The sequence below is a fragment of the Artibeus jamaicensis genome, unplaced genomic scaffold, assembly GCF_021234435.1.
Source record: "Artibeus jamaicensis isolate MK-2021 breed Jamaican fruit bat unplaced genomic scaffold, CSHL_Jam_final contig_391, whole genome shotgun sequence".
In the NCBI taxonomy this organism is placed as follows: Eukaryota; Metazoa; Chordata; class Mammalia; order Chiroptera; family Phyllostomidae; genus Artibeus; species Artibeus jamaicensis.
Window position 1 is genome coordinate 15,269,004 of NW_026521814.1, and position 18,455 is coordinate 15,287,458.

Here is an 18,455-nt window from a genome sequence, read left to right on the forward strand (position 1 = left end):
CTATAGATGAAATTAGTATATATATATATTTTAATGTCATAGCCATTCTTACACTCCAGGAATAAAAAATAAGTAGGTGCAACCTACTAACAGAGTTCATAGTTCCTTTTGTAGTGCATTTAGCAATGGAGCAGATGACCAAACCCTTGACTTAGCACTGCTGACCTGCTTTAAAACAAGGAGAATGTGAGGGCAGAGTGTGACTTGAGCGTATGGTTTCTTCCCACTTTCCCTGGTGACAGACTTTTGGTGTCTGTTCAGGCTTTCAGCCTCCACCTTGCAGATCTAGAGGAAGACATACCTCCTAATGTGTCAGAGTTCTTCCTCTCACTAACATTTTTCCTGAATATAATTTTTAATTTTTAAAAATTGTTTACATGAGTTGTAGTTTGTTTGTTTTGCTTTGAGATGTTTTGGACACCCTGACCATTTGCCTTCTCTTTTCTGTCAAGCCTGGTCTGTGAAATGGACTGAAGCTGAAAATTTATCTACTTCCTTGTCTGAACTTGAGACCATTGGGATGATCTTAAGTGCACGCGACTAGACTCTAACTGCAGCTATGAGTTCAGACGAGAAGGGCATATCCCCTGCTCATAAAACGTCCACTCCCACCCACAGAAGTGCCTCCTCTTCAACGTCCTCCCAGAGGGACAGTAGACAGGTAAGGGAAGACTACACAGTTCATTTTGTTATCTTATGCAAATGTAGTACCATTCGAGTGTGGTGGGATTGCTAATTAATTCTGAAATTTTGTTGTGAAGATATTTTATTCCACAGGAAAACTCACTAATTTCTGTAGATCTACCTGGCAGTGTCATGGGGATCCAGTTTTTGCTTTTCTGTTATCAGGATTTTTTTTTTTAGCGTGCAGAGCACAGAAGGTTGGCCGGAAGCCCTGCAGTGTGCTCCTCACTGTCTGCACCTGGCAGAGGGAGTCAGCCTCTGGGCCTCGAACCATTTGCTCCCCCTCTTCATCCCTGGAGGTAGAAAGGGACCTCAGCCTGCAAACGTCTGCTTTCAGTTAGTCTCCCACTGGACTGCAAAGCACTGACTTCTCTTCGCTGTTCCATGGAATCTAGCAACACATTCAGGAATTAGATTATAAGTAAAATTGTAGTATCAGGGGATTAAGGGCAATAAGAACCCAGGCAATGTTTAAAGTCGGTAGAGGAAGTGAATTACTGTTGCTTAATTATTCCATTGAGCCAACTCTAAGTAACTTTTGTTTACAGAGTTAATTCCTTGCTACTGCAGTCTGAGTTGTGTGGGGATTGGTTGTAGGAATTGTTTAAATCGTCAAAACAGATGATTGTTTTGCCCAGTACTTGTCTCAGTATTACTGTGTATCATTATGATATCTGTGATAAGATTTTTGTTGTGTATCTGGAATTTCACAGTAAGCAAGTGTAGTTAACTTTTTATAAAAACTTTTCTTCAGGGGGGCATTCACTTAGCAAACATTTTTGCAAGGTTTCTCCCCCCTGTATTTTGTGTATTCAAAGTGTATTGCCTGGTTTCTGGAAATACAACCATCCATTATTCAGTTGTCCATAGTATAGACCTGTGTCTTGAGGCAACCAGTTCCAGATGTGAATTTATTCTTTAGGCGGTGAGAATGCAGGGACATTTAGTCTGCAAACCCTCCCAGCTCTCCCTCCCTCTCTCGTTTCTAGCAAGAGGTTCCAGGGAATCTGTAAGAATCAGCAATTCCTGGTGTGTGTATGTTTTGCACATTGTAAGCAGACGTTTCTGCTATGGGTCTTGGGGAATTTTTGATATTGTCCTTTGTTAAAGAGTTCAATGAGGACATTTATGTTCTGTTCATTAAGAGCAGTTATACTATTGGCTAAATGTGTGATTGCATGCAGTTGTAATGTTTATAGCATTGCATCTGTAGAGTAAAAGAAAGGGTACCATGAATGAAAACACATTATATTATAAGTAACTACTGCGTGCTGAGAAGATGCTTTCTAAGTTTGCCATTTTAGTCTACCCTTCACCCACTCCTTCGTCCTTTCTTACGGCTTTTTCCTCTTCCCTGGCCCTGGGTGTTTGAATGGAGAGACATTTTAAGCAGCACAGCCTTTCTGGTGGCTGAGGGAAGGAAGGGATGGACTCAGCTCACCCTGGAGAGTTGTGACAAATGGAAAAGACTAATGGCGGCCATTTAAACACCTGTCATCACTGTTGATGTGCTCGTGGGCCTGCCAAACAAAGACACTGAGACCCTGGTCTGCTGGAGGGAGTTGGAAGGTGGCACGCGTGGCGCCTTGCTGGCTTGTGAGTGGAAAGGTGCATGATGGGAATCAGATAATGTGTTTGTAAATTGATAATGAGTTCTAGAAAACTAGGGAGGCAGTGTTCAAATGTTTGTTGTTATTTGAGGAAAGAGTTTGCTTTCATTCCTGTTTATCTCAGCAAGTGGAAACTCTCCCAAATACTTCTCCCCTCGTTTCTTCCTGCCTCCTGTTTTTTTTGTCATTTTGTTTTTCTCAAGGGAAAGAAGAAAAAAGAACCATTACAGTTGTGTTTTCTGTTCCCTGTCTCTAGCACTTCCTAGAATCCAGTATTAACTTACGGAAACCAGAATTTTGAGTGATCTTGTGATGTGATAGGATGTGGTGTGTTTTTCTGCATTTGTTTTTGTGTGACTGTTTTCAAAGGGAAGGGACATAGAGGAATTGTGATAAATTGGTCTTCACTGAATGTCATTATTCTCTTGACCTGACTGACATCTGTGAATGGCGCCAAACTGCAAAGTCCATCCCTGTTTCTCTCCTGGGTTGATCATGTACATAAAGGATGTAGCACAGCTGAGAACACTGTGGCGCCTTAGTGTTCATTATTTGTCTTTCTTTCCCAAGTTCTAGTCCTAGATCTCTAATTAACTGATTGGACGTTTTTCCTTGGATGTACCAATGTCACCATAAATGAATATGTATAAACCAGTTTGCTGTCGGGATAGTCATTATGTTACTGACCCAGGGTCAAAGCCATTCCTTTCTCATGCACCTCTCTCACATTCAGTAGGCTAGCAAGTTCTGTTCATTATTTCCTCCATAAGTATCATGCTTTCTTTCTGTTCCCACTCTTCACTATCCAGCCCAGACTCTCCTCACCTCACCCCAGGATCCTGCAAAGTCCTCTCGCCTCACTTTCTCCCCGAGACCTCATAAGATCAAATTTCCTTAATATGGCAGATTCCTGCCCAGTATCCTTCGAAGACTCGCAAATCCTTCAACGACCTGCACGGTGAAGGCCGTATTTCCTTACCGGGTATTCAGCAGCCACCACGATGTGATCCGGCCCCAGTGTCCCATTGTCCTCCCGACCTGTGCAGTCCTGTCTACTCAGGCTCCTAGAACTGCCTCATTTCTCCCTCTGCCCTGGTCTCTCCTGCATGGAATTCCCACCGTCCTGCTCTCGATCTGACACCTTACTGTGCTTCAAGGACCAACGCAGGCGACACTTTCACCGGCCATTCAAACCCACATTGCTGCTTCCCTTCTGTGTACTGTCATAGAAGTTTTTGACAGTATGTCAAAATGTCATGACATATGACAATATGTGACTTTTTTTAAATGTGCTCACCCGATGATGTGTTTATTGACATTTGTTGATTGAGAAAGTGAGAAACATTGATGTGAGAGAGAAACATCAGTCAGTTGCCTCCTGTGCACCAGACCTGTGACCTTTTTGGTGCACGGGACAATGTTCCAACAAAATGAGCCACCTGGCCAGGGCAATATGTGACATGTTTATGTTGTTTGTTTTAAATGTGCTGCTCTACCCAACTGCATCGTGTGTTCTTTTATAGACTACGCACTCTACTGCTTCAGACAGGCCCTGCACCTCAAATATTGTAATATATCCTCGAGTATATTTTTAAAGACCTGCAGCAATATTGGTCTTGTCTTTTTATTACAGAATTTCCATCCCAGATTTATTTGTCTTTCTCCCTTCTTCCTTCCTCATAAATAAACAAAACAAAGAGTGTCTGCCAAGTGCATAGTAATGATGGACCGTCCACCTGTCAGTAAAGCATGTAGCCCAACAGGTGCAGAAGGGAGAGGAGTCGGGAAATGAAGTTGTTCAGTCAGTGTTCCTGGGATTTCACTCCGTGTTTCTTCACCGATGAGAAGGTCAAGACTCCATTCAGTAGTTAGCAGTTCAGAACGCTGTAATAAGTACTTCGTTTACGTTTGGACCAAGTCTGATACTAGATGTTAGAACACCTGACAGATTTGGCTGTGTGTCTGTGTGTATGTGATCAACTGTGACTCACAAGCTGCAAGAAATATAAGTACTAAGATATTCAAAAAGGAAATAAAGCAGTTGATCAGACATCTGGGACATGTGCATGAATAAGCACTTCCCATGTACGCACCAAGGAAAGCTTGTCCCTTGAGGTGTTGCATGAAGAGAGGATTCGATTGTCAAGCAAGTTAGAAAAATGCTAAACCAACCTCTTTTTGCTGTGTATATTAATAAATTAAAGACGCCAATAACACCTGCAGTTAGAACGTTAACTGAGCGCTCCTAGGATATACTATACTGTGGAACTTATTTTATTTCCCTAAGATATGGATGTTAGAAAGTCAGATTCTTCTTCCTGCTAAGAAATGGGAAGACCTAGGAACACTGGGCCCAGATTCCAAATGTCAGCACTGGACTGGGCTCCGGAGCAGCTTCCCCTTCAAATGGGACATTTACCCTCTGACCAGTTGTAGTCTCTGCCTCTTCTTACTGTGTTTTTTTTGTAAATATCAATGGTTTTAAATTAATTGTAGTTGACATGCAGTATTATATTAGTTTCAGGTATACAACATAGTGATTCAGCATTTATATACCTTACAAAGTGGTCATCACACAGTAAGTCTAGTAACCATCTGTCACTGTGCATAGTTATTACAACATTGCCGACAATAGACAATGTTATTGACTATAGCAACAGACCCTACCTCTCCTTATTATATTTCAGTACTTATTTATGTTTCCTGCCTGGTCCCGAAAGCATTTGAATTTTCCAGCTGTGATCTTGGCTATCAAGTCAAGTGACTAAGGGTAATTTCCACTCGGGCGTTGAAAAGACATTTCAACTAAGCATGTTCAAAACTGAACTCCTGATTTTCCTCTCAAATCCACTTCTTCCCCATACTGCTTATCTCAGTGAACAGAACTCTGTCCTTTCATTTGGTAAACCCAGAAACCTTGCCAGGAACCGTCCTTGACTCCTCTCCTCCTCTCACACCCTGCTGCCAAACCCTCAGTGAATCCTGTTGGTTCTGCCTTTGGGAAGTACCTGACCTTTGACCACTGCTGACCCCTTTACCCTGGCCTGAGCCGCCATCATTTCTCACCCAGGCTGGTCTCCCTGCTTCCAATCCTACATGGAGGTCCTTTTTTAAAGACTAGTCAGGGTGATCCTGTCAAGACCTAAGTCAGATCAAGCTGCTTCTCTGCTCCAAGCCCTCCAGTGCTTTCCTGTCTCTCTCCAAATAATGTTAGAATTGCCGATTGTTGTCCATAAGGTCATTAATAATGTGGATCTCCCTACATCTGTGGTCCCATCTACCAGGTTTCACTTTACTTAATTCTCTCCAGCACTTCCCTCAGATGTGCTGAGCATGCCCCTACCTCGGGGCCTCTGCATTTTTAGCTCCCTGAGTCTAGCTTTACTTTCATGCATCCCCAGGTTTGCTCATACACTTGACGTATTCTCCAAAAGTACCCTTTCTGGGTAGCCCTCTTCCCATCCACGCATGTCCTCATCACTCACTGTCCACTTGTTTTATTTGTTTACAGAGCATTAAGCACCACCAGGCATGTTACATATTTATCAGTTATATTTGTATCTTTTCTTCTCTTCCCTATCACTGAAATGAAAGCTCCTTGAAAATGGGGGCTTTATTTTTTTCAATCTTGCACCCTTGGCACCTCATGGTATGCGGCCCAGGAGATATTTGAGCTAAATGCAAGAGGAGTTGGCACAGAGAGGAAGGTTGTGAACCAGGTTTCAGAGGCCTTGGTTAGCTGTGAAGGAGCAGTCATGAGACTGGGAGACGACAGCAAGGAGAGCGAGTAGTGTAATCAGAAGTTTTGAGTCTCCGAGAGGGCTGAATTTTGAGAGGACAAGAAGGACAGTCCACTTTCTTTCATCCAAAGAACGTACATGCCTGACCCATACACACAGAAAACCGAGTGGTGATGGCCTGAGGGATGGCGGGGGGAGATCTGGGTGGAGGTGGGCAGAGGGGGACATGGGGACAACTGTAATAGTGTGACTGTAAACAGTAAAAACAAAGCTAAAAATAAGAAAAGAAGGATGGTCCTAAGGTGCAGGGGGGAGTTAGGGCAACACAGACCTTTGACTGGCTGCCGCCAGTCCTGCTGTGGTGGCATAAGTGACTTGTGGCTTATGAAGGAAGTGATACCAGTCAACAGTTGAACCTTCAACCCACATGTTAAAGATATGGGTGGGGTGGAAAGTAACTCTTTACTTAAAACAGGTTATTGTTTCCTAATCTCTCATAGAATTCATTTTGTGGAAATACTATATAACAGGCTAAGTATATGGTCAGCTGACTGGATTTTGTTTGTGCATTTTGATACTCACCCATTCATTTCAATATTTTAGAGCCTTTTTTAAAGTATGGAAGACCTAGATCACCCTGTAGAGAGATAGTTTCAGTATTTCTGGGATCAGGCCCAAGGATCTGCACTTTTTAAAAGCAAGATACCTATTTGGAGTCATCGATTCTTTTTATTTGTATCATTAGCAACTCATAAAAAAATCAGACACTATTGCTGTAAGAGCTTAGTATTTGGAATGCGTAATTACCAGGTGATGGTGTCTGTCACTAGAGCAGGTTGTTATATCTCTCCCGGGTTAGATGTCCTAAATGCTTAAATGGGTCATCTTTTTTGTTCAGTGAGAAATAAAAAAAAAAATACTGGATGGGCCATTCCTTATAATGATTTAAAGTTTGCTGAAGCTCAGAGGTCATAAAGTAAAAGACTTTTCAAGAAAAAACTATATTATGAATAAGTCATAAGAGTCTGCTAGTTAATCTTCTTGCTAGGTTTTATAAAATGAAATCCTGTGTCATGGTCAGTCTGTAAAAACTAATAGAATATTTCCATTACATGGGCATCTATGAATGTTCCCTACATATTATCTACAGCAATACATTTCTAAACAGCCTCAGCTAATGTCCATGATGACATGTGAAGGCTGTCTGTCCCCAACTGCGATCCAGTGGCGCTCATGGGACCATGGCAGGGAGTCCTACCCACCAGTTCGGATCCTGGCAGCATCTGCTCTACATGCTGCTTTCATTATCCATGAAGATCGTGCCTAGAAAACCACACAGTAAAAGTGTTCCTCATCGGCATCTATACTTTCTGTACAGGGTTTTCACAAGTTTTCTTCTTGGACCAATAGGCTGGTAAAAATATCCCCCAGAGTACATGAACTGACTAGGAATATGTCCGTCTGCTTGGACCCCTGAAGCATGTTCTTCAAAGAGCTTTGTTAAATGAAATCATCAATTTGAAGTATAATGTTTCTGTCTTTCAAATATAAGAACTATTTCCATCTTCAAGTTACAAAAAATATAGTAGTGTAACCTCAAACAAAAATGTTCTACTCTCGGGGGGAAATATCCAAGCATTCTTAATTTAATAACTAACCTCTAATTTAAATAACCTCCAGTCTTATCAATGAGGGGGAATATAATTTGAAACCTGCCAGTATTGGAATAGAAAGTTCTTAGCATTACAGAGAATTCAATGGATCAGGGATTTTCAGGATGACCTAGGACCCAACTTTAAGTTCAGAGAGAAATGCTAACCTGATATGAAACTCTGCAGAGTATCCTCACTAAAATGATGCAGATGAATAAAGCCCTCAGTGCTGGGTATATTTAAAGTCTTGAGTTGCTGGTCCTGGCTAGGCAGCTTAGTAGCTTAGTTGGTTAGAGCATCGTCCTGATACGCCAGGATTGCAGGTTTGATCTCCAGTCAGAGCACATACAAGAATCAACCAATGACTGCATAAATAAGTGGAACAACAAATCGACGTGTCTCTCTCTCTCTCAGTCCCTCTTTCTCTCTCTCAGGTAAATAAATAAATAAAAATGTGTAAACTCTTGATTTGCTTCTAATTTAGCCTTTTTGAGATTGCACCCATCCCATGGAAACCTTTAGGACTTGGGGCCAATGTCAATGGGAAAATTATATTTGCTTGCAAAAACTCACACAGTGACCAGCTGTTGTGATTCAAATGCATTTTACAAATTGGGTGTTCTGAAAAATTTAAATAGTAGGCAAAGTTCACGCATAAATTAATCGACCAACACCAGCAACAGCTAATATTTCATGAGTTCTCATTGTGGAAGGTTGGAACTATTAGCACTTTTCCCAGAGAACTGGACTCTGGCATGAACTGGTAAAATATCTTGGCCACAGCTGATGAGCAGTTAAGACAGGGTTGGCCAACTCACTATTTGTTCTGTTGTAAGTTTTGACAAGCTGAATGTCCGGGAGAACAGCCCTCTGTACCCTTGTAAGTGAACTTTGTCAGGCAGTGTTCGTCAGTTATTTTTGAGTTATGTATTGCCTTGTTCTCTTCCCTTGGCAAGAATAGTGATTTTTCAATCCTCATTGGCCTGGGGAACAATGGACCAAATGGCACATAGACCAAAATGTTATTTTCATGAAGTACTTGAATCAAAGATGAATTCTATGTTCCTTGTGTTCTGAATTTTCTGTATTTTTATTACATGTGTTGCCTTTGAAATCAAAGTTTTGATCATTTATATGTTTATTGAAAATTCTGATTAGCCTTTTGAAAATTGATTTGAGAGAGAGAGAAACAGCGGTTGGTTGCTCCATCTATTTACACCTTCTTTTGGTTGCTTTTGGTATGTGTCCTGCCCAGGATCAAACCTGTAACCTTGGTGTATTAGGATAACACTCTGACCTACTGAGCTACCTGGCCAGGGCCTGATTAGCCTTTTGCATGAAATGAAATGAGCACAGATTTCTTGCTGTCCCCACATGGCATTTGGAGATGGCTGTTACCTCTCTTGGTATTACAGTGTTGTGTTCAGCCCATGTCAAACATGCTGAAATGGAGATTGGAAAGAAATTTGCCACCTGCCTCTCAGACACTCATTTTCCACGAGTGATTTAGAGCTTATGAGAGAGAATCTGTTCGCTGCTTTTCCTGGTACGTTTTCTAGAACCTTTTCGTCTTCTAAACCTGCCTTAGTTTTTCCTCCCAGGAGACAGTTGTTCACCCAGGTTTGGAAAGCATCTCTCTTACAAACACATTTTTAGGAGTGTCATCAGGACTATAAAAACATCATCCTAAATGACTGTCAGTCTACAAAACTGCTTTATTTGATTTTCAACTTGAACAAATAGAAAATTTTACCCTTCCCCATCCCGTGTCCACTATAACTCTCCTAGGCTGCAAGTAAAAAAAAAATACTGTTCCAAACTTGAAGAGCAGCCCTGTGTGTATTGTGTATTTGCAAGTGCCAGACTTTCTGACCTCAAATCCTGCTTAAGAACTGAATTTGTGATCATGATCGTGGCCAGTGTTAGTGATGTTTGAGGGGAATAGACGCTCTCGTGCACTACAGCTGAGTGTGCTTTGTTTGGCTCCGCCAAAATTCCCACGGTGAATGTGCCCATATTGCCTCTACAGTATATATTTTTAAAGGTCAGATTTTGTGATTTAATGTGTGCATGTATGTAGCCTACAATAGCATTTAGAGTGTAGTAAATATGATTCAATATCAGCTATTTTGATAATAAAATTGTAAACCCTAACTCTGTAAGTATAAGCTTTAACGAATGTGAAGGATATCCTAGGAACAAGTCTTTAAAACCATCCTTGAGGCTCTGAGGCAGGAGCTGGACCACTGTTTGTCCTCTCTGTAAATGACCTGTATTTATCTCATGATAATGTAAGCATGTTTGTGGGACAGTGGGAACTTAGACACTGTGTGTATATCACAACAAATACTCTTTTGCTCCACAAATGTTTGTGAGTACATATGTATGGGCAGATTGTAGACATAATCTGCTTGGAGTTTATACAGTTAATCTAAACAAACCAACTCTGCCTCAGATACACATACATAAATGTTTAATAGACATAAGAGGTCTGTCCAGAAGGTATCCAGCCATGTAAATATGAAAAATAGAGACATTTATAGAAGAGATACAAGATACATTGTCCATAGGACAATGACACTTTAGTCCCCTTCAAAGTAGGCACCTTGGAACCTCACACAGTTCTCCCAGTCTTCATCAGCTGCCCTGCCATATTTTCCTAAATCTCATTAACAGCCTGAAATCTCTTCCCTTTCAAAGGTGATTTTAGTTTTGGGAAAAGCCAGAGGTTGCAGGGTACCAAATCTGACCTGTAGCGGGGCTCAGTCACCTGGGTGATTTGATGTTTCCCCAAAAAACTCCTCATGAGACATGGTGGGTGAACAGGCATAATGTTGTGATAAAGCTGCCAATCACCAGCTCTTCATAGTTTTGCAGCCTTCTGAATCATCAGAATAGTTTCCACAGAGGAAATGTTCAAGCTTAATGCAATATTTGATACAGCTTTATTGCTCTACTTGCTCAGTCATTTTGAATGCAACAGCCACACACTACACATGCTCACTCAACAATGTCTACCACCCTACTGACTAGTACAGTGAAATCATTGTTCACACATGCACATTCCAGTCCACTCTCCTTGACTGCCAGGTTACACAGATGTTGTGCAAACCATTCTTGTTATATTAACGATGGCTGCACTTTTCCCGGACAGACCTTATATGCTGTATAGAATTGTTTGGGGAGTTTTTCTGCCAGTATTGTTAGCAAAGTTATGTGAGTGGTTCTCATACTGAAAACCTTTGTTCTGGGTCATGTTAATAGCCTTGTACAAAATTACAAATTAACTTGACTGCAGTGATCTTTTGGAGTCACACAGAACTGTTCTCTTTCCTTTTAAATCGATTCTACCTGTTCTAGAGGCTTTGCTCTTGAAATGGCTTAGTATTTGTTCCCAGTGTTTGTCATCCATTGACAGTTACTGGTAAGGAGTGTGATGACTCTTGCTGGGATTTCCTGCGATTCCCTCATGTGTGAGTGTTAAGAGCACAGGCGAGGAGCACATCACTAGGAAAGTCTGGTTCTTGTTCTCAGAGGCAACCATGGGCTTTAAAAAGCTGTCTGTCCATCTGCCTTTTACCACATCATAGTCAAGGTCACTGAACTAGTCTCAGCCTCCAAATGGACCACTTGACGAGGCTCAGTGGTATTTCTTACAATGCACGGTCCCCAGCAACAGGCCAGCTCAATGTGGGCCTTGGCTATTGGTTCTTAATGAGCTGCATGTTTCAGTCCCGGAAAGTCAAGGCTCTGATGACCTTCCCCGCCTTCGGGGATTTCCAGCTGTGCTTTGTGGAATTTTTGCAGCAACTATTTCTAAAAAATTATGCTTCTATTCATTTTAGTGGTACTTTATCTGTAGATTTATTATGAATACAATTCTGCCATTTGTCAGCGAGGGCAAGGTAATTGTTACTGTAGAGAAAGTAGTGGAATTACTATTTCAGTCATAGCCTTTTGACTTTGGTAATTTAAATATTTTATACTATTAAAAATATAATTCCTTGAAGGAAATTACTCAGAAGACAGCAGGCAAGTCTGTGCACGTCTTTGCTGTGGGAATTCAGAAGGATGCATTGCCATCCACTGCTGATGCTTCTCCCTGGCGAGGATCTAGGGCATCTGTCTCCACTCACTTCGTCAGCTTTCTCAGTACATGCTGGCGCTCCGGTCACGAGGCGGTGCTGACTGTGGATACTGGGTTATCCGGGAAACATGATGGCCATGTCCTTATGCATCCTTCACTTCCAAAAGGCACCCAGGTGTCACATGCCTGTGGGATGTTTGGACATATCTTTCTATGGCAATAAAAATGCACACAATTCCTGCACATTTATTTTTATAGCAGTTACAACCAAGATGTTAGCTACCACTTATGGAGGGCCTGCTGTGTGCCAGCCCCTGGGCAGCGCTGTGCACGCACTGGGCGCCCACTTTGTGACGTGCCACGTCATCGAAGGTGGACATCACCATCCCCACTTTGCAAACAGAACACTGAGGCTGAGGGCCTTCCACGATTGCCAAGTCAGGTGGTAAGCAGCAGCCAGTAGGTTGGCCTGCTCATCGGTATGACTGCAAAACTCACGTTCTTTTCCCTGCGCAGGACACCGCTTCCCTGAAGTGAAAGCTCACTGGCTTGCCCTTAATTCTCAAAACTTGGAAATGAACCTTGAAGCTGTACCATATTTAAGAGTGCTATAATCTTTTTTGCTCATTTCTGCCCCTCTGTTTTCACAGAAGGTAGTGGTAGAGGATGCCTTTTGATGTGTTCAGTTAGCCTTAGGGAATACACTTACTTGAGATTGCTGTAATTTTTATCACTTAACATTAGCTTTAACTTCAGTAGAAGGCAGTATTTAAAAGCATGGGCTGTACAGTAAATCTTGAGTTACATTCCAGCTCCAACACTTACCAAACCTGTGCCATTAATTTAACCTCGCTGTGTCTCTCTCTGCTGGGACATAAAATAAATGTAAGTCGTTACTCAAATGCTTTTGAGTGAAGAGGGAATGAAATAACCCACATAAAGCATGGAGATGAGGATGTAGAAAAGCTACTGAATATTAATTGTTATCACCCCCATCATCATCAATACTATCATCTGAAGGTTACTAGTCTCACTGAAAGAGTATTGCTATGTTAGTGTTAGTTATAACTAGAAGAGAGACAAGCCCATCAGCCAAAAAGCTTGGAGAACATAAAGATAAAACTACCACACCACCCACCAGTTCCACTTCTGGGCATTTATTTGAAGTAAACAAAACACTAGTTTGAAAAGATAGAGCACCCCATCTTCATTGCAGCATTATCTACAATTGCCAAGACATGGACGCAGCCCAGGTGTCCACCAGCAGGTGGGTGGCTAAGGACGATGTGGTGCATACAGGGTGGGGCAAAGTAGGTTTTACAGTCGTTTGTAGGGAAAACAATGCAGTGTTAATGAAGAATAGTACAAGAACAAACTCTATGTTGTGCATACTCACAACTGTCAGCCTACTTTTGCTTTACCCTGTAAACAGAACAGTATTTAGCAAGTAAAAACAATGAAACCCTGCCTCCAGGGACATGTATGGATCTAGAGGGTATTATGCTAATGAAGTTAATTACACAGAGAGAGACATACTGTACGATTTCACTTACATGTAGAATGTAAAACACCACAGTAAAGGAACAAACAAAACTAAACCGAAACAAACCCATGGAAACAAAACAAACCGTTGGTTGCCAGAGGGGAGAGAGGTGGGGAATGTGTGAAAAGGGTGAAGGGGAGCAATAGGTACAAACTTTCAGTTATAAAACAAATAAGTCACGGGGATATAATATACAGCATAAGAAATGTGGTCAGTAATATGATAGCTTAGTACAGAACCAGGTGGTTACTAGACATATTGTAGTGACCATATCATCAGGTATGTACGTGTGTAATCACTATGTTGTATACCTGAAGCTAAAGTAATATTTATGTCAACCATACTTTAATTTTAAAAATTGCTTTAGAAGTTTCTAAGTTGTTTTGGATATTTTAAAAGAACATTCTGTGTAATTCATGAATATAAAAATAGCTTAGATGAAATAATCAGATGAAAAGTTTCAATGAAGTTAACTTAAGTACAATGAAAGTAAGTGACAAGCTGAGCAAACCGAGGGACCTGTTGAGCAGATCATGCGGACTCACAGTTTGAGAGTCCTGCTCCTTTCTGCCGGAGGTGTACAAAGCCATGCAGCTTTTATTAATGTCTCCTTGTCTGTCTGTTTACCCACATCTTTGGTACGGAGCAAACCAGACTGTAGTTGCGTTGGCAGATTTCCACTTGCTGCCCAGGAGATACCAAGATCAGTGAATGCTAGTCGGGAACAAACTTGCGCCAAACTGGAGAGCTGCGGTGCAGGGTGTTCTAGACTCCTGGTTTTACGCTAAACATGCATCAGGTCTATCTGAGCAGGGGGAGCAAGGGGCGGGTAAGTACTTCCACCTTCTGTGTGCTCTGGGTTTCTTAAAAAACCGAACTGCAGTGAACCCGGGTTCAGCAGTTGTCACAGATGTACCCCTCTGGTGGGGGACACAGAGACTGGGGGAGGCTCTACACGCGTGGGGGCAGGGCTTAGTGGGAAGTCTCTGTACTTGCCGGGACGCTAAAGCTACTCTAAACAACAAAGTTTTTCTTTTTTAAATGCAAAACATTGACCTGGAAATTAAGTTGTAATTTTAGTATTTGAGGAGAAACTTGATTTTAAAGGAATAATTAACAGGTTTATGTAACTCTTTATTTAACCTGCTTATATAATACATGTAACACCTTGAAGGTATATGGCATCTGTTTACAAGTTATTGTGAAAGAATATGAAAATTGCCAGCTTGTGAAGAACAAGTACAAAAAACTTTCAGTGCAAATTATCTTAAAGGAAACCTTATGAAAAGAATATTTATTACTGAAGATGTTGCCAAATTAAATTTGACGTGTTCCCCACTGACCAGTCATAGCTTTAAATGTAATAAACAAGAGCTCTCTGATTAATCCATTTGATGTTTCTAGTTTAAAAGTCGAGTACTTTAAATATTTTCAAAAGTTTTTTCCTGTTGGAGTTGTGATTTTTTATCATTCAAAGTTGAAGCCCAAGGCAGTTTACTGCCTACCCCTATGTGAATGATTGCCAGGTGACAAGTTAATCAGAGAGAGCACTGAAAAATTCCAGAAAAAGTTTTTTCAATGTTTATTTATTTTTTTTAGAGAGAGGGGAAGGAGGGGAGAAAGAGAGGGAGGGAAACATCAGTGGGAGAGAGAAACATGGATCTGTTGCCTCTAACATGCACCCCTACTGGGGACGGGACCTGCAACCCAGGCATGTGCCCTGACCAGAATGGAACTGGAGACCTTTTGCTTGGCGGGACGCTGCCCAACCCAACTGAGCCACACAGGTCAGGGCTGCAGAAAATTTTGACTGGCTGCAATGTTCAGCATCTTGTGCTAGGATGGAGTGGGCTGAGGGTAGAAGGGGTGAAATGCAGAGTGAAGATGAGCTGGTCGCCACCTTCAAGGAGCACCCAATGTGACTGGATTCTGGGACTGGGTATAGGACTAGGTACAGTAAGTTTGAAAACAGCCTTCCTTGTGTCTGCCAGTGTTAACAGTACCGTATTGAAGGGCTTAGATATTTCGTTAAAAGTAATGAATGGAGTCATGCGTGGTTTTATGACTTCCGAAAATAATACAGTAATTAACAAATAACAATACAAGAATAAGCTGCATTTTGTGTACAACTTTAAAGCTACCTTTGCCCCAGCCCGTATAAGACTGCTCAAGTTTGTAGAAAAGCATTTGACTTCTTTGTTATCATACTGGAGGTTAAATGAAAATAGCTCATTTTCTGAAGCTAGTTACATTTATAGTAATGTGTATCATCTGGTAGTTTAACGAATTATGCTAAGATTTGAAAAATAGGTACATACATTTGTGATAATAAAAATATTAATTTATTTACTATTTCTCAGTAATTGTTTTTTTTTCTTTTTTCTTATTGTTCAAGTACAGTTGTCCCCATTTCCCCCCATCACCACTCCCCCTACCCCAGCCATCCCCACCTCCCTTCCCCGATCCCACCCCCCTTGGTTTAGTCCATGTGTCCTTTATAGTTGTCCCTGAAAACCCTTCCCCCTTTTCCCCCCATTATCCCCTCCCACCTCCCCTCTGGCTACTGTCAGTTTGTTCTTAGTTTTAATATCTTTGGTTATATTTCTCAGTAACTGTTTTTATGACTCTCTGTGCAAACTTTGGGGTTTGTATTTTTTTACTTAGCTTGAATATGTACTATGTATTTGAAATGGTTAAGCTTCAAACTTTGCTTCCATAATATAAACTGTATTGTAAAATCAGGCGGAAAAGAAACTAGTAATTATGTCCTTTGTGACAGGTACAGGGGTACGTAATTTATAGATTTCGTCCTGGTTTGTTTGGTCTCTAACCCTTCTGATCTACAAAATCCTAGCAGCATTTTAAGTATCCCGTGGTAACTATTGAAACAAAACTCTTCTTATCACACTTTAAATGTCCTAATTGATTTCCATGTCTGTGGCTTGGTTCGGAAATGAGGGGATTTCGTGTCCTTCCCCTGGCTAAGTTCCTGAATTAATCATTTATTTTCTGCTTACATAGTTGTTGATGTGAAATTCCTTTTCAAGTTCTGCTTTTCTTACCATATTTATTCTTTGGGGACAGGGGAGGGAGTGGGGTGAGGAGGCAATGTATGGCTATTTTATTGCCTGGCAACCTAGAAGTATAAGGATAAGGTAAGGTCCTTAAAGAGGACCTCAGACCAGAGATATTTCACTGGGAAAATTAAAGCAAAAACAGTAGCCACGTGGAACAATATTAATGCTTGTGTTTACAATTTTTGTTCAGCATTTGGTCTTTTGTATAACACGGCCCCTTTCTAGAATGTAAGCATCATAGGAGGAAATCTCTTGTCTATTTTGTTCTCTGACACCCTATAATAAGCACCTGGCCCAGTACAGATGCCCAGCAGTGGTTTGTTGGTTAGTTGAACCAGCATGTGAGTGAATGAATGAATGAATGAATGAATGAATGAATGAATAACACATTTCACTGGCAGTTTCTGGTTTTGTGGTTTTTTTTGTTGTTGTTTTCTGTATTTTATTTACTGAATTTTTTGTTTGATACTCTGTTAAAAAGGGAGGGAAAAGCTGATACTAAAATGCATAGTTTCTAAATGATTCTTAATTCTTGCTGTTTAAAATGCTATCATGGAAACTTTCTTTCCCTGTAGAAATTTGTCTCAAAGTATGCAGTTATCTGTCTATTGTGGGCAAGGTGAAAGCATTTCTATCTCTACAGGAGAGTGACACCCAGATGTCTTGGCTGCTCGTGGTTCAACTTATACATTTGAAAAATACTTTCACGGCTTTTTTCATTTCGTGTGATATACATTTTAGGGAAGTTTTGCCCAGATGTATTTGAAGAGTATATGAGACAAGCTTTGTTTTCCTCTTATAGGTTCGTATTGTGTTTCAGGATAGTTTGGGGTTACTAATAGGTTTATATAACTTAGCTTAAGGTAGATTAAACAGTTTTAAAGAGAGTTTAAAATGTGTTAGTTTTTTAAACAATGCTTTTCCTCAAAAGAAGCATTATGAGGAAGAGAATAGCTTACATGCAAGTAAGAATTCTCCATTTTAATAATAAATGCAAAATTTTAATAGTAATTCTACTGGAACAGTGGTTCTCAAATTTTTGGTTTCAGGGACCCTTTACACTCTCAAAAATTATTGAGCTTTGTTTATGTAAGTTACGTGTATCTGTATTTACTGTGTTAGAAATTGAAATGGATAGAATTTTTAAACATTTTTAAAAATAGAAATAGACTATCACATGTCAGCCTAAATAACATTTTTATTTTAAAGTGTATTTCCAAAACAAGTTTTAGTGAGAAAAATGGTATTGTTCTTTGCTAAGCCAGACATCTCTCTGATGTCTGGCTTAGTAGAAAACTGGGTTCTTACATCTGCTTTTGCTTAATATGTTTTAATACAGCATGTTAATGTGTTCTCTGGAAAACTCCACCGTATACTAGTGAGGGAATGTGAGCGAGAAAGGCAGGCATTATCCTGGTGTTACACGGATGGAGCTTCCATCCAGAGGCCCCTGAGAGGGCCTTGGGTCACCTTCGGGGAACCACTGCTCCAGAGCTGGCGGACAGCAGGGTAGATAGCAGTGGGGTGGGGCCCTGCTTGTTCTCTTATATTATTTCTATGTTGTATTTGAATGTTTTATAATGAGCAAAATCCTTTTGTCATTTCTTAAATTGTTTATTGGTTTTTAGAGAGAGAGAAGGGGAAGGGGAGAGAGAGGAAGAAAACATCAATGTGACAAATATCGCTTAGTTGTCCTGGCCGGGCATCAAACCCAATTACTGTGTGGTATTTCCTAATAAGTTTGTACCATTCTTATTAGATATTAAAATATCTATATATTAGATATTTTCTGCTACAATAAATAATGCTTTAGTAAACCTGTCTGTTCTTACATATTTGCATAAGTATCTATTTCCTTAGGGTGACAACTTAGCTGTGGAATTCCTGGGTTTATGAGGCATCTACTGGTTTCCCAAAATCTTTTTAATAAAATTGTAAAATTCCTTTTCAGATAGACCATACCCAATTTATACTTCCTTTCTCCCAACCCTAATCCATTCTTGACTCTAATGGTTTAAAAAATCATTATTATTTTGCTTTCCAGTACTTTGAATACATGAGG

General features: G+C 40.7%; 1 protein-coding gene across 7 annotated transcripts in view; it reads left to right on the forward strand.

Moving 5' to 3' along the window:
- The window catches only part of OSBPL6 (oxysterol binding protein like 6), a 198,216-nt gene that overhangs the window by 111,533 nt on the left and 68,228 nt on the right, over positions 1-18,455 (forward strand). For 6 of the 7 annotated variants that reach the window (XM_037130069.2, XM_037130068.2, XM_037130070.2 and 3 more), the window contains one exon: positions 453-661. In XM_037130069.2, the coding sequence (XP_036985964.2) occupies positions 560-661 (102 nt within the window). In that variant the 5' untranslated portion in view covers positions 453-559. Of the gene's footprint in view, positions 1-452; positions 662-13,961; positions 14,146-18,455 lie in introns of those variants that run through there. The other variant, XM_053665067.1, reaches the window with a different exon arrangement.